A 15812-nucleotide genomic window follows, 5' to 3' on the forward strand; every position below is an offset into this window, starting at 1 on the left:
TTTTCCATTTGGAGCCAAGACCCTCCAAATCAGTACCTCGGACTGAAGTTGCAGGTGAGTGAACTGTCAATTAAAACCTACATGGTAGATATCCTGGCTTACTTTATATTTTTAATCTTATTAATGAGAAATAACTTCCAAAATGACAACCAGTGCACTTATAATGGGAAAGAATTAAGCAATTGAAACCATAATGACTTGAAATTTACACTGTATTTCTATAGAGAAGTTGACATTTTTGAATGGGAGTCAACTGAAACTAGCTTCTAGTGGCCATCAGTGGCACTGCACTTTAACATAATTGCGAATTGGCTCCAGCCTCTAACAGTGAAAGTTGTTGCTTGGGGTGGAAAGACCCTATTGAGTTGCATTGTGGGATTTGTAGTGTATTTTTAAGCTTGACCCATACTAGTCACAGTCAAAACATCTCGGCCTGTGTCGCTTCAAATTTGAACTTTTTTTTTGTGCGCCCCCAACTTAATGAAGGTCCATTGCTAAATCGGTGTAGTACACCTGAATCAGAATCATGTGTTGCTTTACTAATTTGTGACTGATATCTTAATAATATCGAGAGTGGAACAAAGTTGTTTGATCATTCAGGATGAAGGGTATCCAGCACTAAAATCTGACTAAGGATTGACACCATCTGACAGTTTGTTACATTAAAACAGTAGTGTTTGATCATTTATATTTAAATGTGAGTGAGTGTGAACAGAAAAAAAAAACCCTTCACAGACTTGGTATTTACAGAGGAACGCTTCAAGTGTAAGAAAATACAGTCATAAATATAAAGTCTCGTTAATTCATGTAAATTCACACTGTTCCCATTAAAAATGGATTGTCAAATAAATTCTGTCATACATCTTCATTATACAGGTCATTAACATACAATCTTAACATAATCCATAGGGATCGGATCATTCATATTCAGTACTTTTACAGTAACAGTGGGATTTTTGTATGTTATGGGCTAAAAAATTTGAAGAGAGGTGCTAAATAAATAGCTCAAGAAACCACAGTGACTTCTGGACATCTATAACTGTTAAGAATGTATAACTTATTAATTGTTCATTTACTCTTTCTGATGTCTTGTGTTTCTATTTACAATCTGTACCATCACCCCATACTCTCATACATAACTAAGCCATAGCAAAATAAAATCTCTTCCTATAGTTGTGTTGACTGCTGCGCCAAAGCAAAGATTTAGCCAGAGCTCTACTCTGTGATCCTTGTTGAGAGCATCACTCTTCTAACTGAGCAAGGATGGGTGGCAGCTTGTACAACAACCAAGACTATGGGTATAGCCTTCATGTTTTTAAGTGTCTCAGAGTAAAACCAACAGAAATTACACATAGAAACCCTTCAAACTAAGCCACATTTGTCAGTGCAAGTTATGTCAATAATGTAAGTCTGGGTTAACAGCCAACAGAGCACCTCACATCACTGAGCTGTAGTGGTGGGTGCTGTGAAACTAATCTCACAGTAAATTGCATGGGCACATCCGACCTGCATTTGCCTCTTTCTATTTCCACCCTCATCTTTGACCACATCCTGGACCAATCTGTTCTCTCCCTCGCCTGTCCTCTGTTAGGACAAAAGCATCTTGGCTGCATATAGCAGTATCCCACCCAGACTAGCACTGGCAGCAATAGCAATGACCCTCACTAAGAGGAAGTCCATGGAGTCTTCCAGCTTTGTGTGCAGCCGCAGGACCTGGCGGTGGGTGTCCTCCCGGTTGCCTGAGTTCTCGATAACGTGATTGGCCAAGCCGCGCTTTTCATTGAGCGGCATCTGTGCAGCCACGCGCTGCTCGGCCTGCTCCTGTGTCAGGCCATCCCTCTGCATCAGGCGCAATAGCTGAGTGGCAGGATCACTGAAAAGGAACAGACAATGGAGGCTATTTATGGTGCAGCCAAGTTACCTTGTTAAAAAAATCCAGAGGCAGTGAGTCATGCTAATACAGCTCAGAAAGAAATGGAAAGAGGTATCTAATAACTCACAAAACTATGGACTATGGACGGCCAATTTCTGTCAAAAACAAACCTCCAAATATATAATGATTGAAAATATGAAACCTGTAAACAAACAGTCTAAAAGTAAAACTCTAAAATGAAGGGTGAAATGGAGAAAAGTGGGCTGTAGTCTCACCAGTATACTACGACGGTGTGGTTCAGAAACTGAGTGAGCCGTCTGGTTTCAAAGAGAAGAGGGACATCGAGCACAACATAGCGGTACCCTAGGGAGACGGAAGAGGACAGGGAGCATTGTAAAACAGATTCAATTAGTGTCAACACATTTACACTCTTAACGTTGTGAAAATGGCGGTAACACAATTAAGTTAATTACTTTAAGACCCATTTTATAAGAAAAAGTCCCTAAGCTAAGGCCCATAGTGCACTGCAAAATAGCCCTGGTTCATTTTCAGTTAATTTCCTCCCTTTTTTTTTCACTGCTTAAAGTTAACCGCTAAGTGAGCCGAGCGCGATTCCCTCCGCACCTCTGAGAAAGTAGAACAAGATCTCTTTCAGCATTGCTTTATGGATCTCCGGGTGGGTGATGGAGTTCAGCAGCTTCCTCTTTTCTTCGTTGCTGAAGATGAGCTGACCAAGCTTCTGTCTGTCAATCTCCCCGTTCTCAAGCAGGATCTCGGGCCCGAAGTGGTAGACGATGCGGGAATAGGCGGGAGTGTGAGGCTCCACGACTGAAAGAAATACATACATCAATCATTGTAATTAAACAGGCAAAGTTTCAAACTAATTGTAATTCATTCATATATTTGTGGTTGATATTGCAATACTATAGAAGGTTATAGAATGACAAAAAAAAACTAGTAACAGCAAAAGAAATACAGAACAGTGGAGAAAAACATACAGCAATTACCTTAAAGTCTCATCAAACACCTGAGTATAATTAGTCTAATGTGTTGTATTTTCTCCTGTATGCAGCTGCACACCCCTCAACACAGTGCTGTGACCTTTTTATCTTCGCTACATAACTAAAACTTCATCCCTGCAGTCAGTCAGCAGCGACATGCCTTTATGACTCACACTCTCTCTCCAAGGGTTTGTCTTAATAAAATTCCTACAGGCCAAACCTCCTCATGTCCACTTCAGTACTTAATTATAGCAATGATAATACTACGTTATTATTACATCAGTCATAGTTTAGTCAATCTTGTGAGGTGTATATATATATGTAGGTGAATCCCAGTTCCCACATCAAAGTTTATCTGAGAGTCTCCTGGTGAGCAGTTAAGGTGGGGGGCACTTTTGAGTAATATTTCTACCAAATTTGTATTCATTCACTGTGTAAATGTGTATTGTTTGTAGCAGGGAGATATTCACCGACCTTTCCTGGCCACAACATCAGCATCAATAATGGGGCAGCCAAGCTCCCGCAGCATTGAAGACACTGCGCTTTTCCCTGAGGCAATACCTCCAGTCAGCCCCACCAGGAACATCTTGAAGACACGACAAAACAAAGCAAGATATATCAAGGCTGTTTTTTTTATTTTTATATATGATATGATATGATATGATATGATTAGATAGATAGATAGATAGATGTAAGCAGCTAGCAGTGATGAATAATTATAAAGGGCCTTTAGTGAGTCAGTGTGAAGCAGGGTTGGGAAGGTTACTTTGGAAATGTTATAGATTACAGATGACTCGTTAACCTATTTAAAATGTAATGTGTAATGTAACTATTTCAATTATTTAAGTAATGTAATTGATTACTTTTCTAATTTTCTATAACAAATGTTTACAGCTGTTAGTGTAAGTGGATACTGACATGATGTGTAAGGGAGATCATTTATTATGATGTAAGCTTTATCTCTGATTTCAAAACATATTCATTAGTTCATGTAAAAGTCGAGCATGGGCTTAATTGGTACTGTGACACAATTTAAGCCTACATCATGATCTATTTACAAAATATTGTTTACAAAGAATTAAAACAGAAATAGATGTATTCAGTAACATGTTAAATATTTAAAAAATGAGGAAAAAACCCTCCTGAGCAAAATCTTAAAGGTCTGACTTCAGATGTAACTCTCTTTGTAATCAACATTTTCATTACTAACTGTAATTTAATTACACATTTTTTCTCAGTAGCTGTAACAGATTAGTTACATTTATTTTGTAATTACATTACATAACGCTGCTACATGCAACTTGCTACTCCAACACACTGGTGTTAAGCACATGAGAACTGTCACAGTGATGGCACAAATAGAATAACATGTACATTAACCTAATGCTGGGTCTATTTAGAACATAAGAGTCAAATAAGACAAAGATGAAGCATAAAATGCATCTATGAATGAAAATATATGAAAGATGTGAACACAGATAACGTAGATACCCATTCAGAATAGTGCAAATACAGTTAATTATAACCATTAAACTGCAATTTGAATACTTTTGTCTGTAGTTGAAATGTTATATAGCCTTTTTGAGTCTGTCGTGAAGCTTGACAACACGCCCCCTGCTGTGGAGAGACCGATCTACACTCAGTTTCGGATCTACTCTGTGCCAAACTGTCTGGAGTTTCTCATTTCTCCTTGACTAAACACCTAAATAAACCCAGCCGACACTTAACAGCTCAATTACATGTGATTAAATCAGGTTACAGCTGGAGAGGATTACATGCTATTATTTTGAAGTTACTGTTATCAATATACTTATATTATGGGTTAGTGTTTTACCTTTTAAGTGTCAGATACTCCTTAAATGACAATGTACAGAGGAAGTCCGTGCTGGTTGGAGGCTGGAAAAAAAATGTAGTAAACAAGCAGGACTGCTAACAGGCTAACGTTAGCACAAGTGTTGATTGGGTCAAAACGACCACAAATATACGATCAAACTAAGCGCCGCCATTTCTACTTCGTCCTCTCAGCTATACACACACAGATAAAAGGGTTGGAGACGCTAGTAATAAAGGATATTGCTGTCTACGACTCTAAAAATGCACTCAACTAAACGCTAAGGACCTAGCCTCTTAGCTTGACATGCGCCACCACGAATATCTTCCGACGTCCCGCCTGCTCCACTACTTTGGTATCGGTTCCGTCCAGCCGTAAACCAAACACAGCCTCACACTAGCTCCAACATGTATTTATTTAACAGAAACATACATTAAAAAAACATAAAACGTAAATACATTTTTTATGAAAATAGAAAAAGTAATTCTAATGTTATGTTTCCTGAAATAAAAACTAAATACAATGTTTTCACATGAACAAAATCACAAAATAAACATTCGACAGTCAATTCTCCTGTGGTGAAATATTAGTCTTTTTTCTCATCAGTACTTTTTGATGAAGTTGACACTGCTGAGACAACAGGTAGACCGGAGGAATTGTGGGAATGTTTGGACCTTTTTCCTCTGTGCACCATTTCACCTCCGTTCTCCCCTTCCTCTCGCTCCAGTCTGCCTCTTTTAACAAAATGGTTTATTCGGGACTCCAGGCTTTCACAGCATGGTCGCTCCAGCAAAGGCCGGTAGTTCTTTTGCCTGCTGCCTTCTATTAACCAGCAGTGGTTCAAAGACACTCCACCTGTAGATGGAAAAGAGTGAAAAATTAATTAGTCGAATGATGAACACCAGAACAATATTTGAAGGATGTGTAAGAATGGAAACATACAGGTAATTGGCAGTAGGCGCATGATGGTACCATCACTTTGTAAAACTTGTATTACCAGCAAGGTTCACTATTAAATACTACATTTTGGAAGCAATATGATGGTGAAAGAAAAAGAGCATGATAGTGCAGCAATGCTGTTTCATTCTTTAAGAAAAGCCCTCAGTTTGTGTGACATAATTTGTCACTGTGGAGTGTAACTTCCATATCATTCCCACCAACTGGGATATTGCGTCGGTTTTATTCATGTATCTCTTGGACAAGTTTGTCTCAAAAAGTTAAACTCTGGTGTTATATATGGTACTACAGTGTGTCATAGTTGTGTGTCCCTCATAAAAAAGAATATTTGAATCTTTAGAACCACAGAGGTCCACTTCAAAAATCCTGCTATTATAGTCAGCTTGATGTAGGGCTGGGCGATATGGACAAGATCTAGTATCACAATATATTTAACCAAATACCTCGATATCAATATTGCAACGATAATGTAGAGATGACTCTTGATACTTTCATAAAATATCTACATGATGAAATGTTTGATAAATAATAATCAGTAATGTGGTTATGCAGACAAAGTGGGTAAAAGGTAAATAACAGAACAGCTAGAACAGTCTGGTAAGTTCAGAAAATTACACATTTTTACAGTAATGCAACATTTAAAAGCAGGAAAAGAAAACACTGATGACATATCACAATATTATGATACCCTAAATCTTAGACGATATCAAGTCTCATATCACGATATCGATATAATATCAATATATTGCCCAGCCCTAGCTTCATGATTAAATTTCAAAAGCTGAAGCCCAAAATATCAAGGTGTGTTAGTCGTCTCAATTCATCTCCTCGAACTTCTCACCGACAGCCTCTAATCCCTGGATCATCCCATGGAGGACGTGGGCCTTGACTGCACTCTGGGTCCAGTGTTGCTGCAGTGTAGACAGGACGTGGTTCACCTCTTCAGCTTCCTGTTTCCAGCTCAGACCTTCAAAGTTGCAGTCGTACAGCACCAGCGGGTAATCTACTGCCATGCTGGACAACAAGAAAGATATATACTGGAGTACTTAAGCGGACTTTAACAGCTCCAAGTGGTAGTATCAAAAAAGACAAAAAGAACTCAAAAACAATGCACAACAACACAGCAGTAAACTCACCTGTACTGGGGCTTTCTGGGATTTTTCTGCACATCCAGGAGCTGATTAATTATCTCTGGGGCTTCCAGTTTTTGCCCTATGAGAAGAAGCACTGCCATCATGCAGCGTACCTGCAGTGTAGAACAAGTAAATCAGTGACTTGCAGTAGCAATGTCATTTATCAAAGAATTCATATCTAGAACAAAATGCTATTAGAGATTTTTTCTTAATTGCATACATTTACATCTTCTCTACTTTAAAACATTTATTTCCTTTTACCTTTGAATTGTCAATACTTGCCTATTTTGGAAGAAAAGTGTTAGATTTTTGTTTTATTTTTGATACCTGGTGGTAGAGGAAAGCTAGTCCTTTGATCTCAAATATGAAGAGATCATACTGGTCTGTGCTGGAGATGTGCTCAGGATGCACAGGCTTGACTGTTGCTGACAGGATGGTCCTCTCAAACTGCAGGACACCGTTGCCCACATCCATTTTGCACAGGTTGCGAAAGTCATGTGTTCCCTCGTATCTTTAGGGGATCGAGAGAGCCTCGAGTGAGAATTGTGTCTTCAAAGAATGACATCAGTGCCTATGAATTTGTGTCTCCACCCACCTTTTTGCAGCGTCTGCCATCAGCGATACATCTAAAGAGCCTCGGGGGAAGTAGTACCGGTATGTGCGGGACTTACAATCAAAGCGTGCACTGAAACCCTCTGCTGCTGGTGCCCAGTCCAAGATCCTGATGTCCTGGGGCAAGACTCTGTTCAGCATCTTCACAAATGGAAGCTCAGACGCAGCAGCTTTTGTTTTGGCATCAACATCAATATGTTCAGGGAGCGTGACACCAAATCCTCCACAAAACTGTGTGGAGCGCAGATCGATGGTTATCACCTGAGGGGGAAAGAGATGTTTGCTCAACTGTTATATAAACAATTAGGATTAATCTGTCAATTATTTTTTTGATTAATTGAATAGTTGTTGAAAAATGTTTCCTGCAGTCCAAGAAGACATCCGTATACGTCTTGTTTTGTCCAAAATCCAAAGATATTCAGTTTAATGTCATAGATGACTCAAAGTGATTAATGGCAACTAACTAATTAATAGACTAATGGTTGCAGTTCTAGTGTTCGTGCAAGAGGTGAGTGTGTGTGTGAGAGAGAGTGAGTGTGTGTGTCTGGAGCATCCTCTTTAACACGAGAACATTACATCCAAGGACTCACTTGGGAAAAGGCACTGACTCCTTTATCTGTACGACCACACCGGTGATAGTTGGAACTTTGCCGGTCCTGGATCAGCCGTGTCTTCAGCAGAGCTTCGAAGAGTCTGGCCTCCACAGTGTTATCCGTGTTCTCCTGAACTGCAAACCCCTGGTAAGCCCATCCCAGGTAGGCCAGACGGAGAGCTACATGGCGCCGAGGGTGTATAGTAAAGTCAAAGGGGCGCTCCTTGCCAGCTTTCTTCCCCTTCTTACTGCTGGTCCTGTCGCATCCTGAGTTCTCATTAGGAGATGGAGAGGACTTTTCCTTCATGTCATCTCCAGCTTCACCTCTCTCCTTCAGCTGGGACTTGAGCTTCTCCAGCTCTCCCTCCAGCTCCTTTATTCGTTGGATTAACACCTCTGACATGCTGTTTGAAAAAAAGGATGAGAAGAGGGACATTTACAAAGAATAACAAATATTTTTTCAAGTAATGATTGGCTAACATTTCAGACGTCTACTAATTACTTTTAAGGGTCTATATTCTCTACTTTTACTTGATTAACTTTTTATAATTTAGCACAATATTCAGCCATGTAGCTTACTTCGTCCCGGCTGAACTCAATACTTTCCGTTAACCGCTTAAACAAGCTAGCTAGTGTACTAAGTTATATAAAAGGCATATTAGTAGAAGTATATTAAGTCATGAATGTATCCCAATAAAACACAATATTTACCTTTGACTTTACTCGCAGTGTTGCTGACAAAACTCCGAGCTGGAGGTGCACACATGCTACTTTACTGTTGCTGTCGAGTCGGACCAATTTAGAGGACGGATTTACTTCCTGTAAAAGGTTTCTGGGAAATGTCGTCTTTAATGAACCGAAATCTTTTTCATAACATTTTTTAAATTGAGCTTTAATAAAAATTACAACATTGTACTACTACTACTACTACTACTACTACTAATAATAATAATAATAATAAAATACAGATGCAATAGTACATAATGTTCTGCTAGATAATTTATTATATGGAGTTGCTGTGATATTACCACTCACACAGGCAAGAAGCACAGTCGAAGGGCCTAGATGCCTGACTGCACAATGACCACAAAGAATACAATCACATAATCGTAATGTATCACACATTTATTGAGTATTTTAACACAGTAGGCATAACTATTGTAACAAGTGTTGGCAATGTCATAGAAGATCAAATTTGTTTTTAAAATATAGTGACAAGGATAAAAGCAGTATTTTTAGTTGTTTTCTCACACGTTCACATACATAGCAGACACATGCAGTGTAATCTCTTTCATCATCTACATTTAAATTTTTATGTCACATATGAGAGAGAAAGGCAGTTTGGATACAAAGATGCATTGGAAAAGCAAATAACTTGGAACAATTTAAGCAAAAACATAAATCATACGTCTCCTTTTAGAGATGTGTGAAGACATCTGTGCTCGAACACTAAGATGCCTCAGTCAACGCTTTCATATTCTTTTCGTTTTACGGCCAGACACAAGCACACCCCGACTAATATTCCAAAAACCTGTAACAGGTAAAAGGTTATATGTTACTGGCAGCAAATAAACTCAAGGACGGCTGAAAAGGTTCTTTTTTCTCTCAGTACATTTTAATTAATTCTGGCTTTCACTACCTGGGGCAAATTGGACGAGATAGGCTTTATTATCATTCATGCCATCCTCTACATTTCAAATGTCTAACAGTGCATTACCATTTATTACAAACAACACACATTAAAATTTGATCATGAAACATATTGGAAACAGCATATAAATAGCTTTTTAAATAAATTAAAATAAATGACTAAATCATGCAAGGGAACAATGTGATTTATTTATTTATTTTAAAGACAATTGTTTGCATTTCTGTTAGTGAGAGTTGGGGGGGGGGGGGGGGGGGGGGGGGGGGGTGACCTCTAGCAAATGTGTTAGATTTACATTTTAACTGACTGTCCATTACATTCTTATATACAAGAAAAAGACTCCATGCTCTTAATAGGTGTAGAAAACCAACTGATATTTACCTCTGCAACTCCTAGAGCCATGCAGACAGCACCGACTGACACCAGGTTGCTCAACAGAAAGAGCTTGATAGCCCAGATACAACCCTGAGAAGGAATACACAATCATAAAATACTGTACCATGTGTTAGAATAAAGGAGATTGAATTAAACGGCTGTGAATTTGAAATGATATCTCCCAGCAGACCTTTTTGTGTACTTTAGACTTGTCTTGTCCACATCCCTCACTCTTCACTATGCAGCAGGAATCTGGCACAACGGTGTGGTTATTCCAACCCACACTTCTGAACCAGTCAGTGTAAGTGTCTGCACCACAGCAGCTGAACTGCAATAAGGTTTCCAAAAACATGAAGTTAGCACATAAGAAATAATGCTGCGTCTAGTTTAAGTGGATTTGTCTACTCATGGTGCATTACTGGTACATGAGAGATTCTTTAGCTGTGCTTTTGAGGGACCCAAAGTTCCCTCGGTAAGATTTTAACTATCTCTAGACTGAAAATAATCCACCAATATATCAAATGTTCCTGGGTGAACCATTTAAATGTTATTTACTGATTTCAATTATCTCTTTTTTTTTCAACAAATAAATATTCCTCCATATGTTTTCCTTTTGTGCAGTGTTCTCAAATTATTTTACTGTTTACATTTCGTCAGTCTTGTTATCAGCTTGTCAGTCATCTGTCAGTACTTTGAATTGCATAGTTTGACTGATTTTCTTACTTTTCTTCTTTACTATAAAATCTGGATTACTACAAGGTAAAACAGGGAACATATAACATTTATGCTTCAGGTTCATTGTGTGAGTGAAATGGCCTGTATTAGTAGTATTTGAAGGCCCTGGAATTGATTATTTATTATTATTATGTATCAGTTATGTTGTGTAGAAGAAGGCTTATTTTTATCCATGGGCCCTTCAGTGGTTTAATCTGAATCTCTAAACCTGTATACCACCATGGGCAACACATTCTCTCTAGTCTATGAAATTCTTCCTGAAAATACAAAATATAAAGTTCTGCATGTTACCTTTTCTTGAATTCTGTTGATTGCATATCTGTTCCCTGGGATGTACTCATAGACCCCTCCTCGTGCTTTGGTGTTGATATCACTATTCACCTGTAGGATGGCAATCTACACAGAAAATAAAGTATTTTTATGATCAGCAAGTAACCCCTGTTGTATATATTGAGAAACATGACAAATGTTTTGATCTCAACCTCAGAAACTAAATGTCTCACCCTGCTGCGAAATACGTAAAAGCTGGCCCCTGTGAGTATCTCCAAACTGATGGTCACCACCAGGATACAGATGAACTTGTTCATGGAGAAACAGAGTGAGAGCAGTGTTCAGTCATGATTCCAGAATCAAAATATTGACATCCCACATCGTCACTTATATAATAAATATATGAGGATGATGCATTATGATACTTACACAAGCCAACGTAACATAATTATCCATGGTTGCTCCAATATGCCCCAAGATGGAGATGAGGGCTATGACGATACCCACGGTAAGGAGGATTATAGCGATTTTAGACAGGCTGCTCCCAGCAAATATGCCCATCTGTAAGTACGCGGAGTATTGCATTGCTCCGATAGTGATGAGGGCCACCCCTGATGCCTAAAAAACCATGAGGTAGATATAAATGCAGTGCTTATGTACTGAAAACTGTGGTATGCAGTGCAACAGACTTCAAAACTACCACATTTAACTTACACTTAACATGGCTGCTACCCATACCCATTTTATCTGCTGTCATTTTAACATTTGACATTTTTATATCTGAATTTTATCTTTTTTAAATCTTACTGCTTATCTTTATTTTTTCAGCTTCCTGATAATATTATCCATGAGTACATTGCTAACCTTTCTTACTATTTGCACTTAATCTTCAGATATGTTTGATCTCTGAGATGGGAACAATACAATTTGCATGATGTTGTACTGTACATGCAGTGACCATAAATACATTACGACGTCTATGCCCCCTCAGTATTTAGTCTTACAATACCAGGTAAAGTGTAATTTATTGCCTAACTGCATGCCATCATTTTTTAAAAATATTTTATTCAAAATATATGCAATTTCTATATATATAAAGGTATAGATACTGACTTAAAAGCTTGAATTGTTGTCTTATTTTGCTTGATAAAGTAGTAGTAATAGTAGTAGTGTTTTATTCAGTCATCACAACACAACAAACAGGAAGTACTTACAGTATACAATAAGTACACAGATTCTAAATGAAGTAATTAATGTATAATGTTAATGACTGAAAAGGTATAGGCAGAAGCATAATGCTTATATATGCCTATCCTACATAAAATCCCACATTAAATTAAGCTACCCACCAAAAAATGATGATGAAAAAAAGAGAAAAAGAAACAAAAAGAAAAAAGAGAAGACTACCTATTTTAATTAAAGAAAATAGCTGTAATTTTCCCTTTAAAAAAGGGGGAAGTTGAAGATGTTTTCTCTAAAATAACACTTAAAACATAACACAGGGGAAGTTTTCAGCGCTGGTGGATCACTGTTCTATCCACACCATTTATTAATCAGGACTTTTGCAATTGAACACAGAATACCCCACTAGCATGCTGGGTTCTTGTGTGCTCACCCTGGACCCCCTGCAGGTTAATCCCGACATGAGTCATGCTGATTATCTTCCATATTTGTTACTGTTCCCTCGTGCTCATCCCATCCACCAAGACCCCTGAGACCATCTAATATGAATGCGTTTGATACGGTTGGAAGGGCAAATGAATTCTCTTTCAAATGATGATACAGATTACTCCCACTCCCCTGCGTCTTTTTTGCATTTGCATGTATAAAGTAATAATATCAGACAAATGAAGGATTGCAGTTACAGTAGACTTCTTCAAAGCAGTTATTAGACAGCCACACTTTCCCATGAGAGTGGTACAGATTTTGCCCTATGATTTTCTGTATTAAGCAATTTGATCATGATTGTTACCTTGTACAATTTTTCATTTCTCTCACATGAATACAAAACAAGTAGTGTTCAGCTTCCGTTTAGTGAAATTCTAAAAACCACAAAGAAGTTTTATCCTGTTTAAATGAATTTAATTTAATAAGAGATGTATTCTTGAATATAATGACAGCAACAACACTAGCACCATTACTACTGCTATCAATAATAATAAACTTCATGTACACAATTCCCAATACATTGACTTAAAATTAAATTTAGCAAGACTTACCAAAATTAGAGTATTGAAAAAAATGAACCAGCATTTGATGCTGCAGCACTTGCACATGGTGAGGACTTGATGAATGAAATCTGATTCTTTTTAGAAGAGTTTATGTAAGAGAACAGCCGCAGACGATGCAGACTTTCCAAATTCACCGTGACGAGCCACAGACTGAACACCTATGTTATTCAGTACAGCATATGTCACATGACCTTATGAAAATGAGAGGTATCCTGATAATATTTAAATTGACTATTTGAATAGCAGCATCACTGAAGCGCAAATGGTATCATATAATGTAGTCATCTAAATAGTGGGTAGTCAAGTACACGAGAATATGAAAATTGACTCTGTTTCCTACTTAATCAACATAGTATTGTCAAGATTCCTAAAGAATCCTTTCAAAACAAAAAACAAAGCTGCAGCTGTATCAGTCGTATGAAGTTACTCTTGATACAAACCAAACATTTCATTTTTAATAATGGGAGACTTTTATCATGAAGAATTTGCAGGAACTGATATGTGTTCCTCCCTGAACTAGCAAAGTCTTTTAAGTGGCACTGATTGAGATATTTGGAGGTCTTCATTCAGTGGATCAGTTAGAAATTACACAAGGAGGAATAGCAGGCATGTGACCAGCACACCTCCAATGTAAACTACTTATTTGACTTTGCAGTGCTGTGTAATGGAGTCATGTCTCAGTGTAACTACTGTACAACATTAACGAGAGAATAACTCCATAATGTTAGTGGAGAGAATAACTGTGTGGAGGAGATGACCATATAAAGGAAATCATCATGGGCCAATGTCAACTTGGGCTGAAAGGAGAAAAAAATATTGGAATGTTGGATCATACATTTACTTAATTATTTAACACATTGGCCACTTTGAAAATCATCCAACATTATAATAAGGAAAATCATATTATGTCTCCTTTAAACAAATAAAGAAATATAGCTAAGTTATGCTCTACTGCTCTGTCAAAACTCAAAGTGTTTGGATACTTGGTGTGTGACTACTGGAACTTTCTTCAGGGCTTTTTTCCATCCTTTTGAGCACCCAGCTCTTCCCCAGAGCTTCTACACCAACATATGCAACTGGAGCAGCTGCAGGAAAACTGATCTGAGTCCACAGGCTGTTAAAGGACCGAGGGACAATAATCTCCATTGCAACAACCTTGGAGTGAGTGCCTGTGATGATGCTTGTGACACACTGCCAGAGTCTGTCCTCTGTTCTTCACATCTTTTTCTTGCACTTGTGTCTCTCTCTCTGAGTCCATCCCCTCAGTGGTTGTCTTCTTCCCTTCTCTGCTTCCTCAGAGCTCAAGCCAGGGTGTATCAGGCTGTGAAAGACCATGCTGCTTTCTAATTTCAGACATACATCAGAAATTCTGTTCTTTGTTCTGTCCTCATTAATCATTGAATCACAGCATGGCCTTTAGTTTTCTTCTGAGTGTATACTATGAGGGGAAACAAAACACATTCAGTTGTGAATTGAGCTCTTACCCCAAAAGATAGAAGGACATATGTCTTTGTGTTTGTAAAGAGACTAATTTATCTGTTAGGGACAAGTCGTTCATGTGCACCAATGGGTGTGTATGGGTTGTTGTCTGCTCATTACTGACTCTCTGTGCATGAAGCCTTATCTACTTGTTTTCATTTGCCTGAACAGAAATTCAGGCTCAACAGATAAAGCAATGATATTTTGGAGGTTGAGTCATCACTTCTCACAGTTTTAATGCAACCTATTTCCTATTTCCAGTTTTAATGCAACCTAAGTAATTGAGGACTTTGGTGGATTTCACTGATGACTCTTCTTCAAGGCCAACAATGCTGGCTGAGAGATTTTTATCATTTCTGCAGTGTGAGGTGTACAACCACAGGAGGGCCCCATTTGACTTTTTTTTTTAACTTCACAAATGCCCTCAACCCGTTAGAAATCAGTAATAAGCCAATTACTGTATTTTTTGGGATGTCACTACTGATGGAGTGATGGAGTCTGCATGTTTTTGAAGGAGTTTGTGGGAACAGGATGAAAAACACTTGACACAGAGCCTGCATGTCTTTGAAGGCTTTCATGGGAACCGGAAATGAATGATTACCATAGTTGGAAGAGCTGGTCACAGAGAGGGGACATTGTCCTTCCCACTTTGCTTTTTCCTGTTTTGAATGCCAAGGAATTCCAAAATCTTGAATGATTTCCGTCTGATAACAATAATTATGCAGAAAAGAGGTGGGGCAGTTGGGTGCTTTCATTGTATAGAATATTAAATAAACACTAATCCTATAGTGGACAGTTCCATAGGGTCAAAAAATACCAGAAAGCTATATATGGTGGTAACATATTTTTACCTTATATGGGTCTTGCAACATCAAGTGCCAAAGCTGATAGGACAAGTACCAGAGATAAGTCCAGAATTTTCATGGGTTATGTCATGTCTTGCAGTGTTTTTTTTTTAACTATCCATGCATATTTCAAAACTAATAAATCATTAGTCATTGTAAATGTAAAAAAAGAAGCAAAAAAAGCCTCAAAGCAGTCTTAAAAAGACAATCTTCAATGTAATCTTTGTACT

General features: G+C 38.1%; 3 protein-coding genes across 3 annotated transcripts; all 3 read right to left on the reverse strand.

Moving 5' to 3' along the window:
• Positions 1-671: 671 nt before the first annotated feature.
• dcakd (dephospho-CoA kinase domain containing) lies at positions 672-4996 on the reverse strand. Its single transcript, XM_053341378.1, has 5 exons — positions 4709-4996; positions 3349-3460; positions 2498-2701; positions 2149-2236; positions 672-1873 (listed from the first exon to the last, which is right to left on the reverse strand). Exons 2-5 carry the CDS (start codon positions 3458-3460, stop codon positions 1588-1590), a joined length of 690 nt encoding a protein of 229 aa, XP_053197353.1. The 5' UTR covers positions 4709-4996; the 3' UTR covers positions 672-1587.
• A 105-nt stretch (positions 4997-5101) lies between these two features.
• pus3 (pseudouridylate synthase 3) lies at positions 5102-8402 on the reverse strand. The gene is made up of 6 exons (XM_053341543.1): positions 7998-8402; positions 7391-7668; positions 7123-7306; positions 6799-6908; positions 6504-6676; positions 5102-5560 (listed from the first exon to the last, which is right to left on the reverse strand). Exons 1-6 carry the CDS (start codon positions 8400-8402, stop codon positions 5292-5294), a joined length of 1419 nt encoding a protein of 472 aa, XP_053197518.1. The 3' UTR covers positions 5102-5291.
• Positions 8403-9414: 1012 nt separating this feature from the next.
• On the reverse strand, positions 9415-13303 carry LOC128381746 (CD63 antigen-like). The gene is made up of 7 exons (XM_053341780.1): positions 13247-13303; positions 11457-11645; positions 11261-11335; positions 11049-11153; positions 10213-10350; positions 10029-10112; positions 9415-9530 (listed from the first exon to the last, which is right to left on the reverse strand). Exons 1-7 carry the CDS (start codon positions 13301-13303, stop codon positions 9459-9461), a joined length of 720 nt encoding a protein of 239 aa, XP_053197755.1. The 3' UTR covers positions 9415-9458.
• Positions 13304-15812: the final 2509 nt, after the last annotated feature.

The sequence above is a fragment of the Scomber japonicus genome, chromosome 20, assembly GCF_027409825.1.
Source record: "Scomber japonicus isolate fScoJap1 chromosome 20, fScoJap1.pri, whole genome shotgun sequence".
Taxonomy (NCBI): Eukaryota; Metazoa; Chordata; class Actinopteri; order Scombriformes; family Scombridae; genus Scomber; species Scomber japonicus.

Bases quoted from the DNA above. Each gene is read 5' to 3' on its own strand.
- dcakd (XM_053341378.1), bottom strand. From the start codon at position 3,460: ATGTTCCTGGTGGGGCTGACTGGAGGTATTGCCTCAGGGAAAAGCGCA. The intron at 2,702-3,348 runs GTCGGTGAATAT...TATTTCTTTCAG, and splicing joins TGATGTTGTGGCCAGGAAAG to TCGTGGAGCCTCACACTCCC. The intron at 1,874-2,148 runs GTGAGACTACAG...GTTCCTTTTCAG, and splicing joins CACACCGTCGTAGTATACTG to TGATCCTGCCACTCAGCTAT.
- pus3 (XM_053341543.1), bottom strand. From the start codon at position 8,402: ATGTCAGAGGTGTTAATCCAACGAATAAAGGAGCTGGAGGGAGAGCTG. The intron at 6,909-7,122 runs GTATCAAAAATA...TCTACACTGCAG, and splicing joins TAGCTTTCCTCTACCACCAG to GTACGCTGCATGATGGCAGT. The intron at 5,561-6,503 runs GTGAGAAGTTCG...TTCCATCTACAG, and splicing joins CCAGGGATTAGAGGCTGTCG to GTGGAGTGTCTTTGAACCAC.
- LOC128381746 (XM_053341780.1), bottom strand. From the start codon at position 13,303: ATGTGCAAGTGCTGCAGCATCAAATGCTGGTTCATTTTTTTCAATACT. The intron at 11,646-13,246 runs GTAAGTCTTGCT...ATGGTTTTTTAG, and splicing joins TTTTCAATACTCTAATTTTG to GCATCAGGGGTGGCCCTCAT. The intron at 9,531-10,028 runs GTAAATATCAGT...TACCTGTTACAG, and splicing joins TGGCTCTAGGAGTTGCAGAG to GTTTTTGGAATATTAGTCGG.